This window comes from Theropithecus gelada, chromosome 1 (assembly GCF_003255815.1).
Source record: "Theropithecus gelada isolate Dixy chromosome 1, Tgel_1.0, whole genome shotgun sequence".
Classification (NCBI taxonomy): domain Eukaryota; kingdom Metazoa; phylum Chordata; class Mammalia; order Primates; family Cercopithecidae; genus Theropithecus; species Theropithecus gelada.
This window is the reverse complement of record NC_037668.1, coordinates 119592262-119604709: the sequence shown is the minus strand read 5'-3', so window position 1 is coordinate 119604709 and position 12448 is coordinate 119592262. Positions and strand designations below refer to the sequence as shown.

General features: G+C 36.5%; 1 protein-coding gene across 1 annotated transcript in view; it reads left to right on the top strand.

Annotated features, from left to right (window-relative positions):
* The first annotated feature begins 1071 nt into the window (after positions 1-1071).
* Positions 1072-12448, top strand: part of LOC112633712 (probable ATP-dependent DNA helicase HFM1) — a 130305-nt gene continuing 118928 nt past the window's right edge. Inside the window, exons 1-5 of the mRNA XM_025400580.1 lie at positions 1072-1121; position 1426; positions 4868-4965; positions 9537-9649; positions 11555-11864. Of these exons, the coding sequence (XP_025256365.1) occupies positions 1081-1121; position 1426; positions 4868-4965; positions 9537-9649; positions 11555-11864 (563 nt within the window). The 5' untranslated portion in view covers positions 1072-1080. The remainder of the gene's footprint in view (positions 1122-1425; positions 1427-4867; positions 4966-9536; positions 9650-11554; positions 11865-12448) is intronic.

The window sequence follows — 12448 nt, the reverse complement described above, 5'->3', positions numbered from 1 at the left end:
TATGCAGCCTATAGAAAGTAACTTTCCTCTCCAGTATTTTTGAGAGGAATGATAATTCAACCTTTCTATTAAGAATAGTTTACGCAGTCAAAATGTTATTTTCTCCAAGAGACAAAGACTTGATATTTTATCAGTATCCAAATAACTGGCCTATCCAACTACTGGAATAATTTTAGATCTCAGCGAAGGTGCAAGAAATTAATATTCATGAGCATTTACTGTGTGGTAGGACTATTGCAAATATTATTTTATTTAACCCTTGCAGCAGTATCTAGGAGTTAGAGCTTATTAGTATCATTGAAGATGAAGAATTAAGACTTAAAGGTTGGGTCTTTTCCAAGGTCATACAGCTAATTAACAGTAGAGCTGCAAGGAAAAAAGAGAACAGGAATAGGGCAGTCAGACAGCAGTAGGTTGGCCCTAGATGTCACAGGTGGGGGTTTCCAAAGGAAGGATAAATGTCTCTGCAAGAAAAGCATCATTGATTCGTTGCTATTTTATCATCTACAAAACATTCCCTGCCAAATCTTCAGACGACAATTCTAAAGAAACTTAAAAGGATAACTTATAGTTTGTTCATGTTTAAAGTCGAAGAACACATTATTGCCGTGTTTTTATAAATTCATGTTGACTAAACATATTTAAAGATCATTGTGTTTTAGAACATTTATTTCTGAAATTTAACTTTATTTCTGAATCAAGTTCCTCAGTAATACGGACCTCATGAGTGCCATTATTATATTTTATAAATAATATAGGTAAAACACTTTTCAGGTACGGAGAGACTGGAAGTCCCAGAGCTAAGGCCTGGCTAATTTTTATGAGAAAGTCAGGTTTGGGTGTGTTTGTGTAGTTGTTGTACCCTTAGGGAAAGGGTACCACTTAGTAGACCCTTAGAACCCAGGATTAGGAGCTGTATTTAACGAGAATAGACACAGTAACCTGCAAGAGATATATTCAAAACAGTTACAAACTTTTGGAGAAAAAAAGGTAGGAAGGGAGACGTTGGGGGCTCGGGCGATCCATTGCTTGGAGATCGGCTTAGCCAGGCTCGGGGCGGGAGGGTCCTCCGAGGGGCTGATGAATCGGCGCTCGACTGGCCTAGGAGCTGCCCGCAGGGAGTCCTGTGAGGACTGGGCCGGACGCCCGCGGAAAAGGTGGGGAGCGGGGCCCGACGCCCGCGGGGAAGTGGGGACCCTGCCGAGCCGTCCGGGCAGCGGTCGATCTCTAGAGCCATCTGCCGGGCAGGCAGCGGACGGGCGCGGCGAGTTGTTGGTCACCAGCCGACTCCAGGCCGCGGGCCGGCGCCAGGAGCCTCAGCCGCGTTTCCAGTCAGAAAGCGGTGAGGCTTGAGGCCCGCTCGCGCGCAGGACTGGCCCAGTTCCCCGCGGGGTGGGACTGACTGTGCTTCCGGCCCGTCCCTAGAGTCGGCTGATTGGTGTCTTGTGTTCTGGTGTGTGGCGCCCCCTGAGCGAGCTCTGAGGGGACGTACCCACCTGTCTGAGCCGCCGGTTTCATAGCGGTGGTAGGAAGCGGGAAACTGGGGGTGGAGTGACGCGCCCCTGTGTCTCGTTCTTGCGCCACTCTCCAGGCCCTAAGGCCTCTGCCTTGAATTTAGGATAGTCTCCTTAGGAAATCCACAGAGCTGTTACTTTGCTGTAGGTGCTGATTCGGTTCCCGGCCGGACCCTTCCAGCCCCGTTGGTGCCTGGGGAGAGGGGGTGACATCTGGGGCTCCGACAATTGTATGGTCCTTTCCCAGGCCGAGCCTCGGAGTAATTTGTTCCCGTTGATTTTTCCTTCTTTGTCAAATTGTCTGCAGTTATTTGTGACGGTCGGTTATTCCTGTAAATGTTGGTCCCAACTTCTTCCGTAACTCACAAACATTTCTAGCAAATCAATAATTTGTATCTGCGTTTCTGTACGTTTAAAATAAGGAGTATATTTCTGAGTAAAAATAGTAAGAAATAAGTAATAGGCCCGCAATTTTATACAATAAGTTTATACAATATACTATACACTAATTGTATGCAATACAATAGTTTTATACGATAATTGTATACAATGCAATAATTGTATACAATGCAATAATTTTATACAATAATTGTATACAATAATTTTATACAATAAGTAAAATTACAGAAGACAAAATGGTGAATTGTTAATATAACTAGAGATTAATTGTATCTAGTTGTATTAATATTTAAGTAGAGATTGTCATTAATATAATTAGAGAAGGTGCAGGTCTGCACTGCTAATTATATAGTCTCAAAAAGTATTTTAACAATGATTATAGCAGAGCAGACATTTAAAAATAAAACTACCTGGGATATTGTTTATTGTGTTTGGCAATCTAATTTTGTGCCACCTGCTGAAACTAAAACTTTAATAATGAATAATGGGAACTTAGAGAATCTGAATCTAAACCTAGAACTTTAATTAATTTAAAATAGCATCCCCTCACATCAAACTGATACTAAACTGTAGCAAGGTCCCTTTTAGGACCTGTGTTTGTTTTTTTAAAAAAGATTTATTTACATGATGAAAGTGCTAAATTCATCATCTTTTAGAACCTTCATGATTTTATTTACAGAAATCCTGAATTAGAAAAAAATTTGACATTTTTCAGATTGGTCAAATTTTAAGTTTCTAAGTTAACAGAAAATTATTTTTATTTAACATTATTTTTATAAACTGGTTATTGCTAATGCATTTATTCCACAATAAATTTGTATGGACCATTTACTGTGTGCCAGGCACTATTCTGTTATTGGAACACATTAGTGAGCAAAAAGTCCATGCTTGCTCTAAAGGAAGAAACATAATAAACAACTAAGCATATACTATAATGTTAGTTATCAATTCATGCTATGAAGAAAAATAATGCAGGATGAGAGGATGCAGTTTTAGATACGGGGTGTTTTTTTCCATAGGAGTGTATAAGAACTAAAATATGTACACGATATTTTTATTCTGAACCCAAAACAAGTTATATTCTTGTATGCTAGAACTAGAAATCAAAAATTCTTTTGAAAATATATGCTGTCTGTATAGGAGGTTTTTGTTAGTGTTTTGCAACACTTTTCTTCCCAAATGTTTTAAATTTGTAGTTTTGTTGTCTATTTGTAGTTGCTTTGGGAAGAAAGTATTCAAGTGTGTAAATGTTAGCCTTAAGATTTTCGACTTAAATTCTGAGGTAGCAAAGCCATATGAAAGTGGCCTGGTGAGGTTTATTTTAGAAAAAGTTTCTTTTGTTTGAACGTAGTTTTCCTAAAACTAGAAAGGAAACATTTTATTTGTTACTTTTTGGGCACTATAAAAACGTGATTAACATTTTCATTTATACTTTTTCAGATAATTGTTTTCAAGTTCTGAAATTGTTTACTTAAAGCTGTTAAAGACTTCGCATATTTCTGAATGACTCCCTCTACCTCCTGCCCTATTATCCTAGGCTTCTATTTTGCTTATAAATTGTTTTAGACATTTGTAGAACCACACTAATTTGTTTCATTTTTACACTTGTTTTTGTTGGTAACTGATTAATAGATAGAGAAAAATGAAGAGGGCAATTATATTAAACAGATGGAAGGGGGAAGAACCCAATAACGAAAACAGCGAAAAACCCCACGATATTCTATATCAGTAAGAACAGCCCTAAAGTATGTATATAGGTTTAGTTCTCATACAGCAGCATTTGTCAAGCAGTGTATGTGGAAACATTCTCCCTTCCCCACAGCGCTCCCACTTGTATCTCATCCCCACATCAAGGAGGATTCAAAATTGGAGAGACATAATCTGACTTGGTAATGTGTATTTCTCCACTAGATGGCATTAATACAATTTCTTCGATTGTAGTTTCTGTCTTGAGGACAAATTTACAATGTATTAACTAAAACAGAAGAAACAGAAATGTGATTTATGTTTTGCAATTCATCTGATTTTATGGTTTGTCATATAGAATGTTCTTTGATGTTTAAGAATTTAGAAAAAAATGGGATATGCAGGGAAAAATAATTCTAATGGGAGCTATGTATGTATCTAGAGACTAGTTTTTTTTTTTTTTAATCACATTTGCATCTTTGTTCAGCCCCAGATTTTTGTTATGTTCCAAGGTGGCCATTGCTGAATGTTTTTATCCTTTGTGTTTAGATAATATCTCTGAGTGCAAAAATTATCTTTTAAAAAAGAATGTAAACATATGTAGTATATGCATTATGTAATATGATTGTAAATATGCATATGTATGTTAAACTTATAATTTTTTAATTTTGAAAAAGTTCAAACATATGAAAAAATATTATAGTGAACCCCATGTACCTATTACATAGCTTTTGCTGTGATCAACTCATTGTCAATATTATTTCAATAATCCTTCATCTCTCCCCTTTATTTTGAAGCAAATCCCTGCATATGTACATAGTATATTGTTAGAGGTGCACACATTCACAATAAAATGTGCTCTCCTAACTCAAAAATAAAGGTGTGAACAAAATATTAAGAGCCCAAGAAGCCTGATTAATTCTGCCTTGAGGAAGAAGACAAATTCAGAAAAGCCTTTGAAGAAGAAATGACATTTGACCTATACCTTGAAGGATGGGAGGAATTTGCCAGTTGGAGAATGGAAGAAAACACGTTCCAAGCATTGGAGCACTATGAAGAGAAGGGAGCAAGTTTGAATCCATGAATGAGTGGAAAACAGAGAATAATGTATTTGAATGTTGAAGTGCTTCGAAGGAAGCTGCAGATGATGAAGCTGGAAGGATAGTCTTTGGTTATATTTTACAGGAGACTGTGGAAAATTAGTGATTATAGTTTATACAGAAATATTTTTCTACATCTTTATAAACTACTTTTTCCATATTTTGTAGATTTATGACAAAGTCCAGTTTTCAACAATGCTGAAATCAAATGATTGCTTGTTTTCTTTGGATAATTTGTTTTTTGAAAAACCAGATGAAGTTGAAAAGTAAGTCTCCCTTAAAGATTGATAACACAGTGTATTACTTTAGGGTTTTTTGAATTTGGGTGAGTTTTAGTTTTCTCTCTGGTAAATATACAAATAAAAATGAGGAATCAACAGAACGATATTTCAGTTACATATTTGGTAAACATGGAATTCTCTTACCAGTAGTATAGGGGAGTAACTGAAGTTTAACATCTTAAATGTTATGATTTAAAAAATAGAATAGATTTGGGCCAGGCGTAGTGGCTCATGCCTGTAATCCCAGCACTTTGGGAAGCTGAGGCGGGTGGATCACCTGAAGTCAGGAGTTCGAGACAAGTGTAGCCAACATGGTGAAACCCTGTCTCTACTAAAAGTACCAAAAAAGTAGCCGTGCCTGGTGGCGTATGCCTCTAATTCCAGCTACTTGGGAGGCTGAGACATGAGAATCGCTTGAAGCCAGAGGCAGAGGTTGGAGTGAGCCAAGATGGTGCCACTGCACTCCAGCCTGAGCAACAGAGTGAAACTCAAGAATCGATTATTGCCTATTTGGTTGCATTTATTTGCATTTCTGGTTTGTTCGAATTATTTTTGTCCAAGCTAAAAATGAGAAATAATGCTCAAAGAGTAGCTCAGGACAAGGAATGACATCACCATTTGGAAACAATGAACAGTATGCCAAAGGCAAAGTATGATAGGCACATTAAGTGCTGGCAGGAAGTAGGGGTGGGAATAAAGATGTGAGACCAAAGAAAACAAGACTGGAGAGTAGGTAGTATGTTAAATACTGGCTTTTATGGATTTTCATGTGCATTGTTCAATTTTGAATTTTCTATGTATTTTTAGTGTATTGTACTATCCTATTTTAGTGAGGTACATTTATTGCCTCATTATTTTACTTGTTCATTCAAATATTGATTGAAAGTTGAAAGGGCTATAAAAAGGATGAAACAGACTTTTACTTACAAAATACTTAAAATCTAGTTGAGATTAAACACACAAATGGAAAGGCATTAATAAATAATATGACCATGTAAATAACCATCTATACTGGTACACTTTTGAGAGTGAAAGAGCACATCCAACTGGGGCGACATGTGTTAATCAGGACTGGCCAATGCAAATTTTGTAACATGGTGGTTTTTCTGAAAATATAGTCAAAAATATGTGCGAAGCAAATGAGAAGCCTATGTTCATGCAACGAAATTTCAGACTTGGAAGGAAGGTTGTCTTGCTCTACACAGTCAGGTCAGGCTTTTTGGGTAGTAGGGGGAGACTTCAGGAGGCTTTGAAGGATTTGATAATTCCTATAGGAAGAGAAGAACTGGGCATTTGAAGGCAGAGTGTTAGAGCAAGAGAAAAATAATGGAGATAGGACAATTCATGGTACTTGTAAGGGATAATGTGTAGAGAAGTTGCCTGGAATAGACGATTCATGAAGGAGAAACATTGGAACAGACATAAAGTTAGAAATTCTAAGTTGAGGTTAGATGGTGATGTGTGTTAAGTGCTGGAATAAGGATTTTGGATATAATTCACTGTGGGTTAAAGGCTGTGGAATTAAATCAACAAATATTTATTGAAATTATGTAAAGGACTTTGCTAAGTACTGCTGATGTAAATGGACATAAAAATAAAACTCAGGTGTTTATAATCTAGAGGGAGTATCAAATATCTGTCAAAGCTATCCATCTACTTATCTGCCTGTTTCTTGCTATTATCTATCTGTACATTCACACACCTCAAGGCAGACTATATACATATTATAGATTCCTTCTATAAGAAGAAGGGAGGAGAAAATCTTTGGGAACCTAGGGAGATTTCTTGGAAAAGGTAGGATTTGAGCCAGCCTTTGAATATAAGCTCTAGTGCCTAGAATAATACCTGGCACATAGTACTCGATAAATAATTACTGAATGGATTAATGAATGCATAAAATAGTGGAACTTCTGTAGGTAGATGTCTGAGGGGGACAGGGCACAGGGGCAAGCTGAGTAAATATCTTTGAATGAAGGTGAGGAGTAACCAGGTACGGTGGCTCACACCTGTAATCTCAGCACTTTGGGAGGTTGAGGTGGGCAGATCACTTGAGTCCAGGAGTTTGAGACTAGCCTGGCCAACATGGTGAAACACCGTCTCTACTAAAAATACAAAAATTAGCCGGACATGTTGGTATATGCCTGTAATCCCAGCTACTGGGGAGGCTGAGGCATGAGAATCACTTGAACCCAGGAGGTGGAGGTTGCAGTGATCTGAGATCTCACCACTGCACTCCAACCTGGGCGGCAGAGTGAGACTCTTGTCTCAGAAGGAAAAAAAAGTTGAGAGATGGAATGCATTATCTATTTGTTATACAACAGGGAGTTCAGTTTAGTTTGGACTATAAGGTATGTGTAGGAGGGTTAAAACTGTAAGGTAGTCTAAGGCTACTAGGAAGTTTGGCAATCTTTGAAAGCCACTGAAGGATTTTGAATGGAGTAATGAAAGCAATTCGAAATGAATGTGGTAGGAACTTGTAAAATATATTAGAAAGCGTGGAGGCAGTGAGGGCAGTTAAGACAAGTTAATAAGAGCCTTGATTATTTTAATGACCATGGAAACACAAAGGAAATGATGAATTTAAGAAGCATTACAAGGAATATACAGTAAGACCTAGTATGTATCTAGATCTACTTAGTAAAAAAGATACTGTGGTTTGGATTCTGGGTGACTGGGATGATGATGTCACCTCTGGAAAAAAGATTGGGAAATTATAAGGAAGATTTGATTTTATTAAGAGGCAGAATAGTAGAGCTATTATTCCTCTTTCTTGGATTTTCTGAAATAGTCCTTGTGTAGAAAAGAGTTAACATAGCAGCCTAAACTGCTGTTCTTGAAAAGGCCTGCTTGCAAGGTTGGCTTTGGCTAGCGTCTGAGAACTTAGATTTCAGGAAGATCCCCTCCATAACTGACAACAGTGGCTTGCTGTGTGTAAACTGTTTATACAAATAATATGGTTTATGTGAACACCTGCTTTTTTTCTGAGATTCTGGAATTTAGGTGTGTGCCAGACAGGGGATGCTTATGCTAATGTTAGTTCTCCCCCAGTAAAAACCTGGGCATTGAGTCCTTGAAGAGCTTCCCTTCTTTGGCAACATTTCACGGGTATTGTCCTAAGTCATTACTGAGATAATTAAGTGCCTCCCGCAGAGTCTGCTGGGAGAAGACTCTTAAAAGCTCATGCCTGGTTTTTCTGGAGTTTGTCCTGGTAGCCATGAGTAGGACTGTATGCTGAGTCTTATGAGTCATTTTAGGGAATTATTGAACTGGGGGTGATCTTGGGGACCCTCTGACATAGTCCTAAATTTTAAAAGATCTGGCCTGTTATTAAACAGCCTGTCAGACGTTGCCAGATAATGCGTTGTAGATTTTTTACTTGGAAAATATGGTCAGAGTAGCTATGTGCTAGGTGCTCTGAGAGACAGAAAAGTAAAAGACTGAGTCTCTCACTTTAGAGAGCGTAACATCCTAAATGACTAGATCGTAAAATCTTTGGGACTTAGTATAGACAAAATATATGATGCTCTTCTCAACTTTATTTCCTGTCACCCAACACTTATCTTTTTGTCCTAATGAAGAACAAGTCAACTTTGATGGGAAAGGAACCTTTAAAGCAGTATCAGTTAACACAATCACAGTTGAAAGATGAGGAGGGGTAGTTAATGATGCCAAAAGGGTGGCAAAAATATCAATTACTATAGGTTATAAAGAGATTGTCAGTTTCAAATGATTTCTTGGCTTTTTTGTAGTTTGTAGATGGTTCTGGACTAAAAATATTTAGGTTAGGACATTAATTTGTAATAATGTTATAGGAATACTCTACAACGGTCCCCAACCTTTTTGGCACCAGGGACTGAATTTGCAGACAGTTTTTCCACAGATGGTTTCAGGATGAAACTGTTCCACCTCAGATCATCAGGCATTAGATTCAAATAAGGAGCATGCAACCTAGAGCCCTCTCATTTGCAGTTCACAATGGGGCTCGCACTCCTGTGAGAATCTAATGCTGTTGCTGATCTGACAGGAGTCAGAGCTCAGGCAGTAATGCTCACTTGCCTGCTGCTCACCTCCTGCTGTGCAGCCAGGTTCCTAACAGGCCAGTATCAGTCTGCAGCCCAGGCATTGGGGATCCCAGCTCTGGAATATCAGTAATGGTGTCATTTACACATTGATGACCCATGATTAGTTGTGAGATATGTCAAGTAATTCGTTACTTGTAATAGTTAAAATGCTAAAGTTTGAGAATGATTTACTACTTTGTTTTTATATTGGAGCAGATTTAAGATTCCTGTTACTTGCATTTGAATTGGAGAAAAGGATATAGAGTTATTGCCATTATTTAGGTAGCATATCTCACACAGCAGTTTCATTAATCCTATGATACATAAGGGTAAAAGGTTGAGAACACTGCTATGTAGGGATAAATCAAAGTGCTGACAGAAAGTTAATTTGTAGGATGTTTAAGAGTCTATAATTGAGTAATGTTTAATAAATACATAGCTTATCATGTTATATCTTTATTAACATATGTACTCACATTTTTATATTTTATATAGCCATCCAGATAATGAAAAGTCATTGGATTGGTTTCTCCCTCCTGCTCCATTGATTTCAGAAATTCCAGATACTCAGGAGTTAGAGGAAGAATTAGAAAGTCATAAACTGTTAGGTAAATTATCACATATTTGTTTTGAAGCCAAACCCATACAGTTCATGGCAATATTTATTTTAAAGCCCTGATTTGATTATTACACATTGTGTATGCATATATCAGAATATTGCATATGCCCCCAAAATATGTATGGTCATATTGGGTATTGATTTCAGAAATTTCAGCTATTCAGGAGTTAGAGGAAGAATTAGAAAGTCTTGGTGGCCGAGGTGGGCAGATCACGAGGTCAGGAGTTTGAGAGCAGCCTAGCCAATATGGTGAAACCCCATCTCTACTAAAAGTACAAAAAAAAAAAAAAAAAAACCTAGCTGGGCATGGTGGTGTGTGCCTATAGTCCCAGCTACTCAGAAGGCTGAAGCAGGAGAATGGCTTGAACCCAGGAGGCGAAGGTTGCAGTGAGCTGAGTTTGTGCCACTGCAGTCTATCCTGGGCAATAGAGGGAGACTCCGTCTCAAAAAAAAAAAAAAAAAGAAAGTAATAAACTGTTGGGTAAATTATCACTTATTTGTTGTGAAGCCAAACCCATACAGTTCATGGCAATATTTTTTTTAAAACTCTGATTTGATCATTACACATTGTGTGTGCATGTATCAAAATATCAGATATCCCCCCAAATATGTGTACTTATTATGCAAACAATGAAAATGTCTTTATTTTAATGAAATAAAATGAAAATCGGATCCTTCTTTTATTAAAAAGAGTGCTCACCAAGCTGGTGAGCTACAGGTCCCAGCTACTTAGGAAACTGTGAATAGCCACTGCACCCCAGCCTGGGCAACATAGTGAGACCCTATCTCTAAATAAATAAATAAACAGATCCCCCTTATCTCTAAATACATACATACCCCCAAAAACAAAATAGTGCCCACCAAATCTTAAAATTTAAAACATTTTTCTTCTCTATGCATGTAATACACATACATATGCATACATAAATGCACACAATACACTATTACACACACATTTTGATTTTTGTTTTATGAATGTTTTTTCTGTGACTATTAAAACTCCTATCACTGCTGTTCAGTTTGCCTTGCCTTTTACTAAAGGTAAGATCGCCTGATAACCAGATCCCAGAAATATTGAGTGAAAAAAGGGAGATGCAGAAGGTTAAATATAGTGTGATACCATTTTTAGAAAGCTCAAAAACAAGCACATTCAAACAATGTATGTGACATAATGTAATATTACTAAAATTTTAATTTTTAAATTGGGTTGTATGTTCATGCACATACATTTTATTATTAAGCTTCATAATTTACGTATATGTTATATATATACTTACATCAAATGATATATAGCATAGAGTACAATGTAGATACATAGATGCTAAAGCAAATTTAAGTTCTAGTAAGACGTCCAAATTCCCCCTAAACTTCCCTAAAAATTCTTGTAAAGCCTCTAAAGAAACCTTTAAAATTCTATCACTCTGATGAAAACATTCCTTTATTTTGATTTTAGAAGCAAGATTACAAACTTAAAAGCATTAGATACGTTAATAATGAATTGTGTTTGGTAACATTGTATATAATTGGTCATTGTATTTCTGTGTGTAAATCATTTATATAAATTGTAAATCTTCATAATTGTATAATTGTATAATTTGTTATGGGTCAGAAAGAAATTAAACCTATTTTATAATGCAGGTGCCATATAAACTTCCAATTTAATTCAGTAATTCCATATTAATTTCTGAGTGTCTTTTAATGATGTAATATACCATAAGTGTAACAATCACCTGTATTTTAAAACTGTATATGGTATTACAGATTATCTTATTATTAGTGCTTTGCTCTTGGCTTTCATATTTAACTTGGAATTTTTATTGAAGTTTTTCATCATCATTTTGAAAGTTTTCTTTAATGGAGAACGCGTAATAATTAATATATTCCTTTTTTGTAGGTCAGGAAAAGAGGCCAAAAATGTTAACATCAAATTTAAAGATAACTAATGAAGGCACGAATTATATTTCACCAACACAAAAATTCCAATTTGCCTTTCCTTCTGATAAATATGAACAGGATGATTTAAATTTAGAAGGGGTAGGTAAAAATGACTTATCACATGTTGCTGGCAAGCTGACATATGGTTCTCAGAAGTATAAAAATCACATTGGCACTGAGATAGCACCTGAGAAGAGTGTTCCTGATGATACAAAATTACTTAATTTTGCAGAAGATAAAGGAGAGAACACATCAGTGTTCCGGAAAAGGTAATTATTATAATTAAATGAAATAATATTCTGTGAATAAATTTGAATATTTGTACGTCTAAAAGTATTAAATATGGTAGAATGTGAATGAGAAAAACAGCAAAATTCTATCTCCTAAATAATTCCTTACTTTCTGCATTCCTGGTGTCATAGTCCTTGTCCTACACATAAAAATAACCATAATTGTAATATTTAACTGTCTACTACAAATGGTACCACAACAGTCCAGGTGGGACACAGGAATCTTCATTTTGAACAGATTTTCTAGATGATTATTATGCACACAAAAGTTTGAGACCCATTTTCCTAATGCCTGGGGTTTTAAACAGAGGAGTGAAATTAGATTTTCTTTTCTTTAAGGGTTCATTTTGACCCCAGTATGGAGCATAAATTATAATAGAAGGGAGTTAAAATAAATTGTGAAGGTCTACTAGAAAGATTGTCTTATTAGTCTAGGTGGGAGAAAATGGTAGCCAGACCTAGGACAGTGGTATCAGGAATGGAGACAATGCAGAATTATTTAGGAGATACAATCCCACAGGACTTAAGTGATTATTGGATATGAGATCTGACTCCTAGGTTTT